The 21,199-nt window shown below is 41.7% G+C and overlaps 1 protein-coding gene across 1 annotated transcript; it reads left to right on the forward strand.

The window, feature by feature from the left end:
- Positions 1 to 562: 562 nt before the first annotated feature.
- On the forward strand, positions 563 to 18,744 carry LOC309553980 (lysophosphatidic acid receptor 6-like; the record flags this gene model as incomplete). The annotated part of the gene is made up of 2 exons (XM_082255499.1): positions 563 to 573; positions 17,704 to 18,744. The coding sequence occupies exon 2, from the start codon at positions 17,776 to 17,778 to the stop codon at positions 18,742 to 18,744; it is 969 nt and encodes a 322-aa protein (XP_082111625.1). The 5' UTR covers positions 563 to 573; positions 17,704 to 17,775.
- Positions 18,745 to 21,199: the final 2,455 nt, after the last annotated feature.

Here is a 21,199-nt window from a genome sequence, read left to right on the forward strand (position 1 = left end):
TAATACACATGTTTTCAGCTTCATGAAACCTGCCATCTACTGTTCTGGCAGTGGTAATTTTTATAATTGTAACGAGTAACTATGCAGCACAAAAGAAAAATATCGGAGTAGAAGTATTGAAATCATTGAAAAAATGTAGTGAAGTAAAAGTGGAAGTAGGAGAAAAAAATTCTACTCTAGGAAAGTACAGATACCGCCTTTCAGTACTTAAGTACAGTAGTGAAGTAGTTCTACTTAGTTACTATACATCTCTGGTGATAGTTGTGAGCAGGGAGCAGAGGGCCCCGAGCCAAAGGTGGTGGAACTGAGCTTCACCAAGTTCCAGCTGAAAAAAAGCCCTGGTGTTAGGCTGATCATATACTGTATATTTACATTACGAGTTTCTGGAAAATCTATAAGTTCCATGAGATATCTAAATACTATCTTGCTTTTTAGCCAGACCTGAGTTGATAAGGAGCCCAAAAAAAAGGATATTCATCCCTATGCCAACCAGCACAGGAGGCGATAAAATCCTGCAAGAAATGGTGCTTGGACAATGACACTGGAGTCCTGCCAAGAGAAACTGTATTTTCCGTAAGTACATCTTTTGTAACCTTTAATTTGCAACCTTCATAATTTCAACATCCTTGCTGGGAAATCCTTTCATAATAATTTCTGTAGATATTCCAACGAATAGATCTCAAAAGTCTGTCCTAATGCAGAATTAAACTCTAAAAATAAATAATTGCTAGGAGATAGGACTTTTCAGAAGAATAGCCTTGTAAAAGTCTCTTATGCCAAAAAACATAAACCTCTTTCCCTTAACATTTTTTTTTTACTCTGTACGGTGCATGCGTCATGCAGTGCACATTCTTGGCTCATTCGTGGCATCTATAAGATGCCAGGACTGGGCCATGTGCTGGAGATGACGTGTGCATGCACAGGAGTTACCATTATCATTGGTCCCCCAAATAACGTAGAGCACATGTGTCAAACACAAGGCCTGCGGGCTGAACCTGGCCCTCCAGGCCATTTTATGTGGCCCTTGCACCTCTCCTGCAGCTCCAGCCCTCTTCTGGTCCTCCTCCAGACCGTGTACTTTTTGCTTTCCAGCAACACCTACACCTTCTTTCCATCAGCACCAGATAAGGGGGCTGCACTGTGATGTAAGGGAGGGTGGGGGACTCAATTTCTGATGGTGGAGAGGCTCTTGACGTCTGATGTAGGGTAGGGGATGCTCTGGACATCTAGTCTTACAAATACAACCGGTCCTTTTGAGGGCAATCATGATCCTGATGCGGCCCACAGTTAAATTGAGTTTGACACCCCTGCCGTATTGGATTGCCACAGAACTCATGAGAAACAGTAGCAGAGATGAAGGTGGCGGTGGGGGACACAGCAATTACAGGTGCCTGAACCCATCATTGCTGGAGGACAGTACAGAGGGAAGGAGGTATGAGCCACATAGTTACGTAGTAGGCAGGGGCAGACTGGCAACTTTCGGCCCAGGGGGCAAATACAAACCAGAGGCACATGGTGTAGGGACTCACCACCCTCACATTCTCCCTCACCCCCCCCCCACTCTCTCAATCCTCCTCCTGACCCCAATTCCAAGCTGAAGCCCAGCTCCAGATACTCTCTACTTACCGGCTGACCTGGCCAGCAGGGGGAGGTTGGGGGGAGCTGGGACAGCTCAGTTGGGGCTGGCTGGGGCAGGAGAGTCTCCAGTGGGGCATGGAACCGGCCTCTGCTCAGACACAGTTTACACCATCAATGCTGGGGGGGGGAGCCTGCACACTGTCCTTGTCTTCAACCCGCACTCAGGAAACCTTTAGGCATGTCTGTGGAAGAAGAAATGGTGCAGCCTTCTTATGGGGCATCAGAGCAGCCCAGGGGGCAATTGCCCCCCTGCCCCCTGGCCCAGTCCTCCCCTGGTAGTAAGTAAGGTTGAATAAAGACACTAGTCCAGTTCAACCTGTGTAGGTGTATGTGTGTTCATGTTGATAATCATTTCCCATATCCCTGTATATTGTGTTCACTAAGATGCACATCGAGGAGTTTTTTTAAACTATTGATACTTCTTACTGACACCAATTGTATAAGGGAATTCCACATCCTTACCGCCCTGACAGTGAAAAAAACCCCTACACAGTTTAAAGCAGAGTTCCGGCCTCAAAATCGAAAAAATCAATTTTGGGCCATCCGCTTGCTGAGGGTCACTTAAAAAGAAATGGATGCTCCCGAATTTTTTTTTTTGTTCACTTACCTTGTTTTTGAAGAAAATATACTCACCTTCCTTCCATCTCCTTCCTCTGCGGCCACGGCCTGCGCCATCACTTCCGGCTTGCAATGACTCCTGGGAGCTGAACGTCATCGCTCCCAGGAGTCAATGCGCCTGCACCGGCCCCGCTCATCACTTCCGGTGCATGCGCGGCATTCCCTGCTAAACAGCTTCTAGGCATGCCCAGAATCTGTGCAGGGATGCAGCGCCTGCACTGGAAGTGACGAGCGGGGCCGGTGCAAGGCATTCTGGGACTCCGACGTCACCAAAGAGGAGGCAGAAGAGGACACGCTGGCTTCAGCTGTCCACACCTGAGATGGCAGCGCTGGAGAAGAAATTTTAAAGGTAATTATTTATTCTAAAAAGTAAGTGCGACCCTGGACAGTACAGAGGCTATCCATTATGGAATGCACTAGCCCTGACTGTCCCAGGGGTATTTTTATCTAAGATTCACCCCCGAGGCCGGAACTCTGCTTTAAGGTTAAACCGCTTCTCCTCCTCCATTGAGTGTCCCCGTGTCTTTCTACACTCCCTGAGACTAAATAGTTTTCTTCCTACGCTGGGATCACCATTTATATATCGCTATCATATCGCCTCTCAAGCATCTCTTCTGCAGGGAGAATAAGTTTAGTGCTTGTAGTCGTTCCTCGTAACTAAGATCCTCCATTCCCATTATTAAAAATGACAATACCGGAAGATTATGAAAAACTTATCCCCACCAACGAAGATTACTTCCACTATAATAGTAGCATCTACATTTTATTTTTTTTATTTTTTATGGTGAGGATTTTAAAAAAAAATTATTTTGTTTAGGTAAATATGAAATAATGCAGATAAATATTTTTGTAATTGTATATCCAGCAAGCAGGTTTTATAGCAGTTTTATTTTGTTTTCAAGACTCTCCTTAGTTCCACTTTGAAAAAATCCAACATTTTAGAGAGCTCAGTAGCTCAGCCTGAGCTGTACAAACACTAATAAAAAGGCAGAGCAGTGCCTCAACCCCCCCCCCCCCACTCCCCTTACCTCTGTAGGGGTTTCAATCAGGGACAGCATGCCTGAAAGGAGATAACATATAATTTAAAATCCTATGATGTGCTATGGGGTAACCTGTATTAAAGTGTTTCTAAAGCCTCAAGGTTTTTTACCTTAATGCATTCTTTGCATTAACCTTCTGTTCTGCAGGATCCCCCAGAGCTCCCCCCCCCTCATTCTTAGCTGAGCCTGATCCGATCCAGCGACGTGCACCAAGACAGCGGCCCTTGCCGCTGTCTCTCCCTCCTCATTGGGCACATTGATAGTAGCGGCAGCCATTGGCTCCCACTGCTGTCAATCAAATGCTATGACGAACACTGGGAGTAGTGGCCAAACAGTTAGGAAACCACCACATAGCGCTCAGGGACTGGTTAGCAATGAACAATATCTATGAAGGGTCATAGTCCTACGCCAGGTGGATATTGCACATGATGAAAGAAAAAATGCCATGGAAGTACCAAAATTTCACATGACTAGAGGATTTGTCAACCTTTAGTCCTCAAACTTATCATGAAGACACAAAATGCGTGATGTAGGTTTAAACAGCCACATTTATTAACAAATGAATAAACAACAGAAATAGAACAATTTCAAAAATGTAAATTCAACACTGCAACCAGGAGTGGGTCTTTGGGTGTCCTTACAGAGACTGGTTTAGGCACTCAGAGGTCAAAGGTCAAAGAGTTCATATAGAGATAAGCTGAAACAATGGCAGATAAAAGTGTTGATGCGCACAGGTGGGGCAAAAACAGTTCACACAGGGGGGGATTAAGAGTCCATGTGCAAATTTCTGACAGTTCTTAGAGGCAATCCAAGGGTGGTCCGCAGCTCAGGGTCAGCCCATTCAAACAGAGTGAAGTCAACTCTAAACGGATAAAGGAGGAGGGAAGAGCGCCACTTGAGTGCAAGATTATGATTTATTATGACATAAATACGTAGTAACTTACATTAAAGTAAGGATAAAAGCGTCTGTCAGATGCAAAACGGTTCCACAATGGTGAGAGGGGTCCACACAATCCGGGGTGCCTCAGGTACAGAGCGCCAGACCAGCTGGCTGTGTGCATCCGGGCGATCGGGGAGATCAGAAAGATGCGGCTGTGGAGGGAACCGGAAGGCGTCTGACGTCAGCAGCAGGAAACTGGCAAGCTGGCTGAGGGAGCTTCAAGACGCGTAACGTCTTCCATCGTGGAACCATTTTGGACCTGACAAACGCTTTTATCCTTACTTTAATGTAAGTTACTTCGTATTTATGTCATAATAAATCATAATCTTGCACTCAAGTGGCGCTTTTCCCTCCTTAGGGCACACTTTATGAATATAATTGACCATGTCCTCAGCTAAGTCCCATTCGGCTCAAAAACCATTGCGACTTAGACATTTTAGACTTTCCCCCAGGGGACCTAGCGCCTGGGAGAACCACCAACAACCAACCAGGTAGAAGCGCCATAACCTAGTTGGGCCCCCAATTCTTTAACAATATGGGTATTCACTGACCCCCCAAAGACCCCCTGACCCACAAACGGCTGCAACAAAAGTGCCAAATGTTCAAATTCTTTTCTTCTTTTTATTTTATTTTTTTAATATAAAATGAGCAACACAAAAAAAAATTGACCAAACCCAACCCATAATACACCATAAACCCAGAGTACAGGGCAGGCGGGAGGGAAAGTCTTCTAGTCGCCTGAACTTTCCAGAATGACTACCCATCAACCCCTGCACTGGACCGCCCTTGTGGCTCAACCCTACCCATCTGACCCTCAACCACCAATCAGGTAAGCTACACCCCTATCACACTAAACTACAGAGTTCTTTAACCCCTCTCTGACCTGTTCCTCCCTTAGTCATGATGACCCTCCATCTATTCTCTCTTCTCTGGGTTACACATTTATTCAAACATAGGAATGACTTTAAGAAAATAAACTAGGACAAGCAATCCGATGCCGACTCACTGACTGTGACCGGAGATCAACTGCTTCTCATTGTGCAGCCCATGTGAAGGAAGGACAATTCCTGGGGTGGGGATGGCTAAAGAGAGAAGGTGACAGTGTCTGTGGGCTCTCACCTTCCCTCTTTAGACATCCCCCACACCGGCCCGGACTCCCAGGAATTGTCCTTCATTCACATGGGCTGCACATTGAGGAGCAGGTGATCTCCAGTCACAGTCGGTGAGTTGGCAATTGGATTGCTTGTCCTAGTTTGTGTTTTTAAAGCTATTCTTACGTTTGAATGAATGTGAATTCTTTGTACTTCAATGGCATTTTTCCTTTTATCATGTGCATTATCTATCTGGCGTAAGACTTTGACCCTTCATGGATATTGTTCATTGATAACCAGTCCAGCGCTGTGTGGCTCTCCCACATATAATGTTGTTTTACCACCTCTACCCCAGCGGTTTGACAATAATGTGATTAGAAGGATTACCACCTGTGCAGACACTTGATATCACTTGTGATTATGTAACTAGAACAGGGTGGTTCCAAACCTTCAAATAAAAAACACAAAAAAGGGCGCACCGACCTAGCGCATTATCCTTAATAATGGCTTTATTGTTAAAACATAAAAATGGCTACTCACAAACATATGTGAAAATCAATCATATCGAACTCAAGAACTTGAGTATCAGGAGTAGTCCATACGATTGTCCATAGTCCTATTAGGATGACGGCTGATGTGTTTTCGAGGCATATGCCTCTTCCTCAGAGCCACTCCCTTTCACTATTCTTATTCAGTTCTTGCATAATAACTCTTTGCTTGGACATAATTTATGATGATTGGGTTAAGGCAGCCATTCTCAACCAGGTTTCCTCCAGAAATTGATAGGTGTTCCTTGAGCTGTGGCTGGTTGACCCCCACCCCCCTTTTGATGGTGCCTGCATAATTCCAGGGGCAATACCACTTGGCAGCGTCAGCTGGATGAACCCAATTATATATATTTTTTAGCTTAAGGTGGCATCCCAACTACCACTATAAGAAAGGCATTCTTCCCACTGACCTCCAATGAGCTGGGTTTTAGCAAGGTTTCCTGAGACCGGAAAATTGTGAAAATGGGTTCACTGGGGTAAAAAGGTTGGGAAAGGCTTGATTAAGGTAGTGGTGCTACTTGCATTGATATAAATACTGATGTATGGTACCTGACGCTCATTGGAACTGAAAGTGGTTTGGAGGAGCTACAAAACATCTTCTGTATTACATAACAAGTCCAGTCGAATGTTTCTAAACTACGTCTATCTATCTTGGTCAATATTTTGTGTTCTAACTATAAGGCTCCGTTCACATCTAGGCGTTTTGGGGCGTTTTTGGGGCGTTTTTCTGCTCTAGGATCAGCTCTCAAAACGCCCAACAAGACAAATCCTATTCATTTCAATGGCCCCTGTTCACATCTGAGCGTTTTGACGCTGTATACAAAACGCCCAACGCTCAAAAAAGTACATGAGCTTCTTTTTGGGCAGATTACAGGCGTTTTCCATTGATCTCTATTCAATCTAAAAACGCCTGCACAAAAATCGCGGTAAAAATCGCGGTAAAATCGCGGTAAAAAACGCCGCAAAAATCGCGGTAAAATCGCGGTAAAAAACGCGCGAAAAACGCTACGCTCAGGTGTGAATGTAGCCTAAAGGAAGACGTGACTCCACATTGTGGTTTCCTCTCTCTTCTCATTAGTTTGACACGTTTTGTTGCCGGCTTCCTATGGTGTCATGCGATACAATAGATTTGCTCTGTATTATCAGCTCATTACTGCTTGTCTAATTTTGTTCTTCCTTACTATTTTTACCTTTTAAGTGCACTGCTAAATATTTTATTGAAAATTGACCACCAATAAGATTTAATGCAGACACCTCCTTTTCCTACAAAACTGACAACACATTACGTTAAACAAAACAGGAAAACCAGTAAGGTTACATATATTATCGGCCCATAATTTATATTTCCCCCTTCATACTACCCTTCTGCTCCCGCGCTGACATAATAAAACCACTTGCCGAAAGCAATACGTATAAATATATGTTGCGGTTTGCAAGTGGTTTACTGTGATTATGGCTGAAGATATCAGCCATAACTTGGTCATTTATTTTGCATCTGGCTTTCTCTTGAAAGCATTCTGAGTGGCTCATGAGCTGCTGGAATGCTTTCAGAAGCTTGCTGGTGTTTTTCGGGCTTACCGTTGCCACCGGCTCGTTAAGAAACAATCCAACTATGTGGTCAGCTAGTCAGAGAGTCAATAAAAGACTAGATCGCCTCTATGGCCTTGGAGGACCGTAGCGATATCATAATGTCACTTCCGGTCCAGGGTGGAAGTAAACAATTTTTTTTTTTTTAAGCAAAAGATCTTTTTTTTTTTTTTCCATCTTTTGCTTTTTAAAGTAAAGAAGAAATTTGGGGTCTTTTTTTTATCTGAGATCTCTCCATAAAGAGGAACTGTCATTCTTACTATTATTACAAGCAATGTTTACATTCCGTGTAATAGGAATAAAAGTGATAAAAAAATAAAAATAAAATAAAAATGCATATGTAAACAGTTTTCACACTACACATGTGAGATATTGTTGCAAATGTTAGAGCGAGAGCAATAATTCTAGCACTAGGTCTCCTCTGTAACTCTAAATAGGTAACCTGTAAACATTTTTAAAGTGTCGCCTATGAAGATTTTTAAGTACCATCGTTTGTCGCCATTCCAAGAGCATGCGCAATTTTAAAGTGTGACATGTTAGGTATCTATTTACTCGACGTAACATTATCTTTCATATTTTACAAAGATATTGTAAAAAATATATATTGTTTTTTTTTTTTTTTTCTCCAAAAAATTATGTTTGAAAAACCGCTGTGCAAATACCAAGTGACATAAAAAAAATTGCAATGATTGCCATTTTATTACCTGGGGTGTCTGCTAAAATATAATATATAACGTTTGAGGGTTCTAAGTAATTTTCTAGCAAAAAATACTGATTTAAACTTAAAGTGCTAGAAAAGGCCTGGTCAGCAAGTAATTTAAAATAACTTCATCTTCAGCCAACTTCTTTGTCCTGGTTGCCAATCTTGTTCATGCACAGTAATAGCTGCTTTTTTGTGTATACCTTGCTATGTTTCCCCCCGAGATTTCATGAGATTTCTCTATGAGATTTCTCTCATTTCTCTAATGAGATTTCATTTGGGTACAGTGGTGCATGATTGCGCTATTGTCAGTTAAAATACAGCAATGCCGTATCGCAAAAAAATTGCCTGGTCATGAAGGGGGGTAAACCTTCCAGGGCTAAAGTGGTTAAAGATAATGACAGATACAGATAAAGATAAAGAAAATATAACAAGAATACTTAACTGAAGATGCAGTTCCCACCACGGAGTCTCATATGTGTATATACAGCGTGGTATGCGGGTGATCACAGACGCATGCCTAACGCATGTTTTGGGACTAGCCTATTCCCGTTTTGGCTGTGATATTTAGACTTGTGTATAAGGAATAGACAACCCTCAAGCCAACTCTCTTTGCAATATGACCCATCAAGGACTTGGTCAGTTTACAATCACACATTCCTATAAGATGAGTCACTCAAGGTAACCAAAATAACCAGGATATTAGAGGCTTTCATAACTATTTGTGAGGCCAACAATATTAAGGAATATAAAATATGCAATTTCCCTTTCAAACACTTAAATTGATACTAAACACACACTGTTTAATTTAAATTGTCCCTTTTATTTCTGAATATGCATAACGGCACTGTAATTATTTTAATTAAAAAAAAAAGTACCTTTTCCCTAATTGATATACAGCTGTCACATGACCCAGCTCTCTCCCAGCCTGTCTGCAGAGAAACATAAGCAGGAGGAGCTTCTAGTCCTCTGCTGCTCACATGCTCAAAATAAAAAAAAAAAAAACAACCTTTGGAATATGGAGTGAAAATAAATAATTAATATCAACAAACTGTTTAAAATTGGCATACAAATATACAGTATCACAAAAGTGAGTACACCCCTCACATTTTTGTAAATATTTAATTATATATTTTCATGTGACAACACTGAAGAAATGACACTTTGCTACAATGTAAAGTAGTTAGTGTGCAGCTTGTATAACAGTGTAAATTTGCTGTCCCCTCAAAATAACTCAACACACAGACAATAATGTCTAAACCGCTGGCAACAAAAGTGAGTACACCCCTAAGTGAAAATGTCCAAACTGGGCCATATTCCCTCCCTGGTGTCATGTGACTCGTTAGTGTTACAAGGTCTCAGGTGTAAATGGGGAGCAGGTGTGTTAAATGTGTTGTTATCGCTCTCACTCTGGTCACTGGAAGTTTAAAATGGCACCTCATGGCAAAGAACTCTCTAAGGATCTGAAAAAAAAGAATTGTTGCTCTACATAAAGATGGCCTAGGCTAAAAGAAGATTTCCAAGACCCTGAAACTGAGATGCAGGATGGAGTCCAAGACCATAGAACTGTTTAACAGGACAGGTTCCACTTAGAACAGGCCTTGCCATGGTCGACCAAAGAAGTTGAGTGCACGTGCCCAGCGTCCTATACAGACGGATTACTGGAACCATGTCCTGTGGTCTGATGAGACCAAGATAAACTTATTTAGTTCAGATGGTGTCAAGCGTGTGTGGCGGCATTCAGGTGAGGAGTGCAAAGACAAGTGTGTCTTGCCTACAGTCAAGCATGATGGTGAGAATGTTAAGGTCTAGGGCTACATGAGTGCTGTTGGCACTGGGGAGCTACAGTTCATTGAGGGAACCATGAATGCCAATATGTACTGTGACATACTGAAGCAGAGCATGATCCCCTCCCTTCTGAGACTGGACTGTAGGGCAGTATGATAACATGATAAAGACCCCAAACACACCTCCAAGAATGTCCCCAGACCTAAACCCTATTGAGCATCTGTGGGGCATCCTCAAATGGCAGGTGGAAAAGCACAAGGTCTCTAACATCCATCAACTCCGTGATGTCGTCATAGAGTGGAAGAGGACTACAGTGGCAACCTGTGAAGCTCTGGTGAACTCCATGCCCAAAAGGTTAAGGCAGTGCTGGAAAGTAATGGCGGCCACACAAAATATTGACACTTTGGGCCCAATTTGGACATTTTGACTTAGGGGTGTACTCACTTTTGTTGTCAGCAGTTTAGACATTAATGGCTGTGTGTAGAGTTATTTTGAGGGGACGGCAAATTTAAATTTTAAATTTTTATACCAGCTGTACACTCACTACTCCATTGTAGCAAAGTGGCATTTCTTCAGTGTTGTCACATGAAAAGATATAATAAAATATTTACAAAAATGTGAGGGGTGTACTTACTTTTGTGAGATACTGTATATTTGAAATCAAATCTTTTTTTTTTGTGTGGAAATAACATGGTGTGGGCGGATTTCTGCCAGTCACATGCTGTGTCACTTTTTTCCAGCATGTGTCTCAAGAGGGAGGTGAAACCTCCATCAATCTACATGTAATATCCCGCCCCCATTGTATTAAGTTGCCTAGTGGGCATGGAGGAGGAGGGAGGAGGTGGGCTGTCATGTCATGGAACTCTAGGGTTTCTAAAGAGCTTGAGGAAGGGGGTCTTTGAGTTGTGACTGATTGACCTCCCATCTGATGGTGCCTGCAGAGTTTCAGGTCCTGCAACGCTTGACAGAGCCACCAACATGACACTGATGATCTTTTTAGCTGTTTGACAGGGTGACAATCTAACTACCATGGTAAGGGTTGCATTCTTCCTGGTTATCAATATTGTAAGGGGCATTTTTGCCATTGACCCCCAATTATTCGGATTTAGTAAGGATTACTGGGAGACCAAAACTTTTTTTCAGGGTTCCCCTGGAGTAAAAAAAGGTTGCTATAGAAACAGGTTGAAAAAGTTTTCTATAGAAACAAGTCTGGAAGCCCTGAAAACTCCATTGAGGCTTCCCAGCCAAAGGGAATTTAGCCTCTTCATATGATGATTGGTTAACGAATTTAGGGTCCCAAATAAGATACAGGAACCTTTGCACTGAAATCTTATTTTAAGTTTAGGGTTAACATTTTTCCTGTGAATAACAATGGTGAGAAGCTGGGTTCATTACAAACATTGGTAGAACAGGATGTGGTCTCCGTAGCAGAGAAGGTAAGACGAGATAGTGGTAATGAGAAAAAATAATATGAACAGTATGGAGAAGCAGATTTTGAAGAATTTTAAATGAAATCCATCGGCCAGTATTAAAATTGTGGATAAAGTGGGTGCCGTAGTTATTTGCATTCTGAAGATAAATTAGAAATTGATCCCTGATGCCTGAATAGTAAGTGTAGCCAACATCCCGAATATAAATCTTAAAACTGGGTTTGGTGCCTCAAGCCAAGGGGGTGGGACTTTATGGGCTAAGTCAGATAGTAAAACTTGTAGTAAAATTATAACAATTTATTAAGAAATTGGTACAGGAAATTACACAATGATAATCATCATAATTGTGCCAATGGGTTATAGACCCATGTGAAGAAGTGAAAAGAAATGAAGTAACGAGTGACAATGTGAAAGGGTGACTTGATATAGATCTCTGTCTGTAAATGCTCAAGCATATGAGCCGTTTAGAGAGAGACTGTATATCTGGAGCTCCACTTAGGCAAGGGAGAGAAGAACAGCCGCCGGCCGGACGGCTCCGCTCGCCCGTACTTCCTGAACGCTGGTAAGGGTGACGTCAGCACGCCGTGATCCAACGCGTTTCATCAGCGATGACGTTATCAAAGTTACGGGCGGCGTGCTGATGCCACCTATTTATATCAAAGAAAAGCGCTAAATCGATAACCGGAAGTTCCCAATCCGCCATTTTTGAAATGGTACATGGAAACAGGAAAAAGGAAATAAAATGGTGTAGACCGGAACTACCTGATCGGCCATTTTTAAAAAGGTACATAGAAACAAGATAAAGAAAATGATATGGCATAGACCGGAACTGTCAGATCGGCCATTATTGAATTGGGAAAAGGGAATATAAATAAACAAAAAATATTGACTCATTTGGTTCAACTTGAGAAGAAAACCTCTGGTGACCAGCCTGACACCAAGCATGTCATCCATAAATTGGAAAATATGGTATGGGAGGCGGATAGTAAGTGGTTTACATGTATGTGACATCAGCTTTCTGTACTCTTTCAGGTTGGAAGTCTTATAATATCATTTGAGTTATTGTGCCAACTATTTCTTGGAAAATAAAATGTTAATTTTAGAGACTTAGAGTTCACTTTCTTTTGACACACAATTATATACATATGGTTTGATAGAAATTATTGTCTCCAGAGACATGGCATGTCAATGGGTGCCAAAGTTCACGTCAACTTCTGCCAACCTAAATATGGGCTGGTGGGAGGAGCGTCACATCTTTGGAGATATAAACTTGTTCAGGGATTGAGAAAAAGCAACTGTTATGAAAGGGAGATTCCTGGTACGCAGCTATGATCTAAATATTATCCAGAAAGCATATCCGAATGCAAGAGACACTCTTTGAGAGGCTTTTTTAAACCGGGATAGGAAATAAGATAAGAATAAATGAACTAAAGAGAAGCCACAATCTGTTGTTCTTTTATACCTGTGATATCCCTTAGCTTGTTTTTGGTTCATTTAAGTTACAAGTTTTATAGAGAGTAGAGAACACTAATAGAAGAGCAGATCGTTTTTCACTTCTAAATAAGAGGGAAGTCTTTTGGATCTTTAGGATTGACTCCAGTATCCCCAAGGATGCGAGTGGGTTGTGACATACTTTCATTATCCCACTTACCTCTTTCAGGAGGGCAATATCTTTCTCTTTCTTTATTTTATTTTCTTTTGTTTTACCTTGTAATGATGTGCTCACATGTTGTGACTGCAGCTTGTATTTTCATGGCTGATCGATTCTCCTAAATCCATTTTTCATTCACCTAGCTTGTTCCTACATGCCCTACTCCAAATCCCCCTCCTAGCACAAATACCCCCCCAAATAAAAATTTCCCCTCCTAGCACAAATCCCCTCCCCCTCTACCATATCACCTCTTCTAGCACAAACCCAATTTGCTCTCCTAGAATAATTCATACCCCCTGCTGCCCCCCAAAGTCATTTTCCCCAACACAAATCTCCTCCCCCTCAATCTTCTTGCGTTGCCCCCCCCCACCTTACATGATACCATACTGCCCAGGGCAGCCGTCCCTCCTGCCCACCCCTTGTCCTGGCCCTGCACCCACCCCCCCCTTGTTGAGGGCATGTGACTTGGTATGGTTCAGGAGGTGGGGTGCTCACTGCTCACTGGCCCTCCTTTCCTGAACTACCAGGCTGCATGCCCAGATAAGGGTCTCATAAGGATTTGGGGGGGGGGGCATGGCATTTTGTTTTTTTTATACTGTATGTGGCATGAATTCCCCTTAAAATCCATACCAGACTAAAAGGGTCTGGTATGGACTGGGGGAGGACCCCACGGTGTTTTTTCCATACTTTTTCATTGTCTGATTTTTATTTTACATTTAGCTGTTGTTGGGGAAGCCCGCTGACAACTGATGAGTCATCTGTTGTTAAGGACACATCGGCCGACTTCCCAGCCCGCTGCTTGGCAATCAGCATTGTCAAAAAACAGCATGTTTTTTTTTGACAAATCCAGGTCCGCTCCTTAGCAACCAGCTCAATGCGGTAAATTGACTCAATAAATAATGTGGTAATTAAATTACAATTAAATTGAAAACCATATACCATAGGTAATGAGTCAACAGATGATGTATACAAGTCGATTGTATGGTGAAATAGTAAAGAATCCGAATAATGTCCAGAATATGGAAACAAAACGGGTAACTTGTGCTGGTACCGCTTACCGGAAATAAGATAAACAAAGGCCCATCAGTATGTTCAAAATACGTCCTAGGGATGAGGTCCAGGTGGACTACCAGGTTCCAACGCGGATCCCTCAATGGAATGGTAACATGTGTGATACAAAAAAATATACCGCCATAGCGTAAAACCAAAAAATATGTGTAAAGAAAGGACACCCAAAGGGCATTGAGAACACCACTGCTCCCGTAGTGAAATAAATGTGATAAAGGATGCCACAGAACCCCAATAGGTACTCCTTACCAAAATATAGATGAAAAATAGCAGATACACCAAAAAGGGGGGAAGGGGGATCACCCCAATAGGACAGCAGCTTACCACAAGGATGAGTATGGAGAGCTTATATAAGACTGGATAGGTGTGACTTGAACATGCAAGCAAGTGGGGGGACACCTCTGATGGATAAAACACCCTTACCGACTCCCGATGATAAGGAGGCAGGAGGGATATGTATGGAACCGATCCGTTGTGTCTCCTCACTCAGATAGGGAACTCAGACAGACGGTATTGGATCAACTCACTGGCTCAGGATTGTATTGGAGGGTGGATCCCCACATGCTGGTTGAGTTGTGGGGATGTGGGGATCCACCCTCCAATACAATCCTGAGCCAGTGAGTTGATCCAATACCGTCTGTCTGAGTTCCCTATCTGAGTGAGGAGACACAACGGATCGGTTCCATACATATCCCTCCTGCCTCCTTATCATCGGGAGTCGGTAAGGGTGTTTTATCCATCAGAGGTGTCCCCCCACTTGCTTGCATGTTCAAGTCACACCTATCCAGTCTTATATAAGCTCTCCATACTCATCCTTGTGGTAAGCTGCTGTCCTATTGGGGTGATCCCCCTTCCCCCCTTTTTGGTGTATCTGCTATTTTTCATCTATATTTTGGTAAGGAGTACCTATTGGGGTTCTGTGGCATCCTTTATCACATTTATTTCACTACGGGAGCAGTGGTGTTCTCAATGCACTTTGGGTGTCCTTTCTTTACACATATTTTTTGGTTTTACGCTATGGCGGTATATTTTTTTGTATCACACATGTTACCATTCCATTGAGGGATCCGCGTTGGAACCTGGTAGTCCACCTGGACCTCATCCCTAGGACGTATTTTGAACATACTGATGGGCCTTTGTTTATCTTATTTCCGGTAAGCGGTACCTGCACAAGTTACCCGTTTTGTTTCCATATTCTGGACATTATTCGGATTCTTTACTATTTCACCATACAATCGACTTGTATACATCATCCACAGCGCAACTTATTTTATATTGGACATTTTTTAGGTGCTAGTCTCACTTGAGGTTGCTGCTTTTATTTTATTTTTGGATTAGCGCAATTGTTTCCCCTTTTTTCTAATGAGTCAACAGAGCTGATGTGATTTCCAATCATGTAAGACAGCATTCATCCGTATATCCCATATGAAGATTTCCAGGGCCTTCCAAGATGGAACAACATGGGGGTGAACACGGCATTTACAGACCAGCCTCCCCTTTCACGGATATATGTGGAAACATACCAAGCATCTGCACATAGTGTAAAACCTTAACTTAAGAACACTTACACAAAGTCTGAAGAAAAACAGTGCTGTTAACAACCACCAATCATAGATGTAATCCAAAAAGCTGGGTAAAAGCACACAATGACGTCCCAGGAGCTCCTGTCTGTATATATACTATATAATTGATATACTATATATTAAAATGGATTGTGAGGGATGAATTATAAATGATGAGTACTTTGACATAGACCGGATGACTGCTGCCCTGTGAAAATAATATAGACTCACCAAAATAAAATATCATGCCATCATTACAGATAATGCTTATCCTTCTTTTAACATTGACTTTCTTGGTCTATCTCTGTATTCTTTACATCAGTGTTTCTCAGCCTTTTTTCAGTCAAGGCACCCTTTAAAATTATGGACAATCTCAAGGCACCCCATTCTAAATTATATAAAACTATTCTAAAAGTTTTACATCAACAAACGTAGGACACCCAACATTAGAGGTGATTTATCCCAGTGTTTCTCAACCTTTTATTCAGTTAAGGCACCCTTAAAATTTATAGACAATCTTTAAGGGACCCTTTAAAATTATGTACAGTCCCTGGGCACCCTTCACAATTATAGACAATCTCAAGGCACCCTTTAAAATTATGGACAGTCCCAAGGCACCCTTTAAAATTATGGACAGTCCCAAGGCACCCTTTACAATTAGGCTCCATTCACACCTGGGCGTTTTTGTTTCAGGCGGTTTTTTTTTTTCAGGCGTTTTTATGGGCGTTTTTGCAGGCGTTTTACAGGCGTTTTTTGTGCAGGCGTTTTTAGATTGAATAGAGACAAATGGAAAACGCCTGTAATCTGCCCAAAAAGAAGCTCATGTACTTTTTTGAGCGTTGGGCGTTTTGCTTCAGGCGTTAAAACGCTCATATGTGAACAGGGGCCATTTACAGTAAATGAATGGGGTTTTACTTGTTGGGCATTTTGGAAACGTTTCTTTTGAGCGTTTTTGGAGCTGAAAACGCCCAGGTGTGAATGGAGCCTTATAGACAATCTCAAGGCACCCTTTAAAATTATGGACAGCCCCAAGGCACCCTTTAAAATTATGGACAGTCCCAAGGCACCCTTTAAAATTATGGACAGTCCCAAGGCACCCCATTCTAAAATGTAAAAAACTATTCTAATAGTTTTACATAATGCAGCAACATCCACATATGTAGGACACCAGCCGTTAGAGGTGATTTTTTTTTCTCCAAAGCAAATTCACTTTTGTACACTTGTACTGACTAGTATTCCAATGTTTCTCTTCTCCCACAATTTCTCTCCATCAGCCAGCTAATGTCACCCCAGTGCTGAGGGAGAGAAGCAGAGGAGGGCCAAAAAAGGATGCTGTGGAGGCAACTGACATCCTCCTTATCAACTGATGACATCATTGGTTATTAGGGTGCCAGTGTCTAGATAGTCGAAATGGTGCAAATTAAAAACCTGTGGCTTTGTGTAACTAAAAGGCCGGCTTCATCTACCTGCCAGCTTGTATATCATTTTTGATCAATTTTTAGGCATTTTGCCAAGGCACCCCTGAAGAAACCCCAAGGCACCTCAGGCTGAATGGTATCTCCACTTAGGGTCACCATCCCAACATACATTTGTATTGACCTGAAGGGCAAATGTCCTATTGCCCCCAGTCCAGTCTTTTGCTACTGGTATTCTAGCAGGTGAGGAACAACCAAAATCAATGGGGGAGGGGCTTCTGCACGTTTTATACCACCCATAAACATGAGATGGCAGTAGTTTCATCCATTTATTCTTGTTTCATTTCTATGTCAAATACCAAGACTCAACAACTGTGCCAGGTAACAATTGTTCAGACACAATAGAAAACTTTTTTCAGCCAAAATTAACTAAACCTCTTGCTTTGCCCTGCATGAGCAAAGCTCAGGTTCACTTGAATGCATCAGGAAGGTAACTTTGATTAGTTCAAAGAAGACACATTGAACTATATATTAAAAGGAATGAAGAGATGTTAAGTAACAAGCTACTAAGAAAAACTGGCCATAGTGGAATACTCTAATGGCATTTTTCTTTTCTTTTTTTTTTAGGTCTGAGGAAATAGGACAGCACAAGCGCATCCTTCAGAAATATAAGAAAAGTTGATCACTTCTAAGATACAAATGGCTAACAACAGCATTTGCTCTGAGGTCAGCTCGGCCTTGTACCTGAGTGGGTACTCAATAATTGCCATACTGGGTCTAATCTTCAACTTGCTAGCTATCTATTTCTTGTGCCACTTGCCACAAAAACGATCACCCACCACTATCTATATGAAGAATCTGGCCTTTGCGGACCTCCTATTGGTGATCACTCTGCCTCTACGCATCTATGGTTACACCCTTTCAGAAAAAGAATCAAATCTAAACATTTTGCCATGTAAAATTGCTGGTTCGTTTCTTCTCCTCAACATGTATGGCAGTATCTTCTTATTGACTTGTATTAGCTTGGATAGGTTTTTGGCCGTTTGTTATCCCCTTCGTTCCCGACGTTTTCGTCAAAGTGCATGTTGGATTTGTGCCGGTGTGTGGCTATTTAATGTGGTTGCCTGCTTTGGGTTTCAATTGCCATATAGTATTAGTAATAGGAATAGCAATAGCACCAGCAACAACACTGAAGCAAACTGTCTTCATGGGAAACCACCCTTTGTTACTAGGAAAATCCCCACCATAGGATCTCTTACGACTGGTTTCTTCATTCCTGCTGCAGTCATTACATTTAGCTCGGTGGCAATGTTGAAAGCTATGACACGTAGTCAAGTGGTTCAAGAAGGAATGATTAACAAGGTGAAAGTTGTTCGTATGTTGACTGCCAACATATTTATCTTCCTGCTATGCTTCCTCCCCTATCACACTGTTCTGCTCCTCTATCAGGTTAAAAATGAATCCTGCTATCTGGACAAAGCCTATGGTATCACTCTACTGGTAGCCTGCACCAATACAGTTCTTGACCCATTCTTATATTACTTTACATCTGAGACTATGAAAAACACAGTAAAAGAAGAAATGAAGGTCGGGAAAGCCAGATTCATCGAGTTGTCTGAACTATCATTTGAAAAACATAAACCAATTGTCTCAACATCATTGAAATAATGACAAGCCATGTGTAGAAAACTGAACTGCGGTTAAAAGGGACTGATAAACCGCATCTTAATTTTTATCCACCACTGCATTGGCTTTGTCTCCTAACTGGCTACACCTCACCCCCTCAAAGTTGAAGGTGGAAAAGTAGGCATGCTGGAAAAGTGATTCCAAAATATTTTTATTTGAGAAAGGATCATCAGTTTTTAGAAATTGTTCAACATGGATATCTGAAGTAGCATTAAACTTTCAAGCGAACCTGTTCTAAGAGACAAATGTTGAGATAGCATTACTATTCTTCTTGTGAAAATGTCAGTTGCTTGGCTGTTATGATGATCATCCGGTTTCAATATTTTTTATTGGCCCAGAACAAGAAGACTATATGCACAAAGGTTTGGGGACATCTGACAATCACATCTATATTTGCTTGTTGGCCATTTGATTCCTCTAGGGAGGCTTTTCTCAAGATTTTGGAGGCTGAGCAGGAATTTTTGCCTATCCATCCGAAAGAGAATTTATGAGGTCAGCTACTGATGGGGGTCAAGGAGACCTAGCTCACAATCTGTGTTCCATTTCACACAAAAGGTGTTCAGTAGGGTTTAGGTCAGGCCACTTGAGTTCTTTCACAGCAAACTCGTCATATCATGTCATTATGGAGCTGGCTTTGTACACAGGGCACATTCATGCTGGAACAGAAAAGTACCTTCTCCAAACTGTTACCACAAGGTTGGAAGTGTCCATTTGTTTGAAATGTAATTGCTTGCTGAAGTATTAACCTTTTGTATAGAAACACCAGGAATCAATTCTTTAGAGGTGTGTCCACATTCTTTGACCATATAATAAGTATGAAGTTCAAGAGTGCATAAACATTGGGCCATATGGTGTATGGAGACCATGAAAGACAGAGAAAAGACAGACATCCCTATTTATTACATGTTTCAAGCCAGTAGCTCAAAGTGTTGTAGCATAAGTGCAGGATTATAGCCAGGCAACTTGTCTTCTAAGACAGAGAGGCTAGCAATGATAGCTTTCATGATTCTCTCATCACAAATTTCCTTGAATGTTTTGGGCACATAGCAGTGCTGTTGTTTTCACTGTCTTTTTGCCATTTTAAATATTGCTGTTTTTTTTTCTGGACCAAAGTGTTACATTCCAAATGCAACACCTACAGCAAAAATTAAGAGCCGGTTCACACTGAGGCGATCCGACTTCGGGGGGCGACCTGTGAAATCGCGTGCACCGCTGTGCACCGCGACTTCAGCGCGACTTGCACGGACTTCACATAATGGAAGTCTATGCAAGTCGCTCTGAGGTTGCCCCAAAGTAGTACAGGACCCTTTTTCTAAGTCGGAGCGACTTGTGTCGCTTCTATTAGAACGGGTCCTGTACTACTCAATGGACCGCGACATACCGCGACTTGTCAGGCTGACAAGTCGCCTGACAAGTCGCGCTAGTGTGATTGGGCTCTTAGAATCCATCTTGTGCTGGTGTGAATTTCCTAAAATACATTTTGATTGGTTGTTCCACATCATTGGACTTTGTACTGAGAACCTTTGCTTCTGGAAATAAAAACTGAACAAGCACCTTTTATGACTCTTGGGAAACGCACTTGCTTCAAGTTGTTCATATTCATGCTAAGGCCAATGTATAAATTCCTAAAAATGTAAATGTTAAAGCTGCATTCCAGACAAGGTATTAAAAATCATAATTTAATTAAATTGCCGATTGCTTTAAAAAATTCATTTAAAAATAATCATCTTTTTTACATACAGCTAACATTATTACTTGAATCTGTCTTGTCTTAGCCTCCTGTCATGTCATGCACAGCACTCTGATAAGAGGAGAAACTCTGGTTTAATTTCAGCTTTAAGGGTGGTTCCCACCCCATGTGAGATTTATTTTATTATTTGCACATTATATCCTGAAAATGTCATTATTTATGTCATAAAGTATTTGGGTACTGTTTGTGAATAAAGTTTTTTTTAAAAAAAACGTGTTATCAATTGCCTGGAACCACACTTTGAACTGGCATCCAAATATTCTGTTCTCGGGGAACCCCTGCTAAAAATTTAAAAATTACAACTCATGACACATTAACCGCTTAAGCCCCGGAGGATTTGGCTGCTGAAAGACCAGGGGGTTAACGGACAATTGCACGGTCGTGTGACGCTGTACCTAAACTAATTTGATGTCCTTTTTTTTTCCCACAAAAAGAGCTTTCTTTTGGTGGTATTTGATCACCTGTGTGATTTTTTGATCATGCGCTATAAACAAAAAAAGAGCGTCAATTTTGCAAAAATAACAATATTTTTCACATTTTTTTATATGAAATTCCCCCCCAAAAAATGTAAAAATCTACATTTTTTAACATTTTCAGCCAATTTGTTTTATGCTATATATGTTTGGTAAAAAAAATCGCAAAAAGCGTATTTTGATTGGTTTGCGCAAAAGTTATCGCGTTTACTAA

Source organism: Pelophylax lessonae, assembly GCF_965119305.1.
Source record: "Pelophylax lessonae genome assembly, chromosome: 4".
Lineage (NCBI taxonomy): Eukaryota > Metazoa > Chordata > Amphibia > Anura > Ranidae > Pelophylax > Pelophylax lessonae.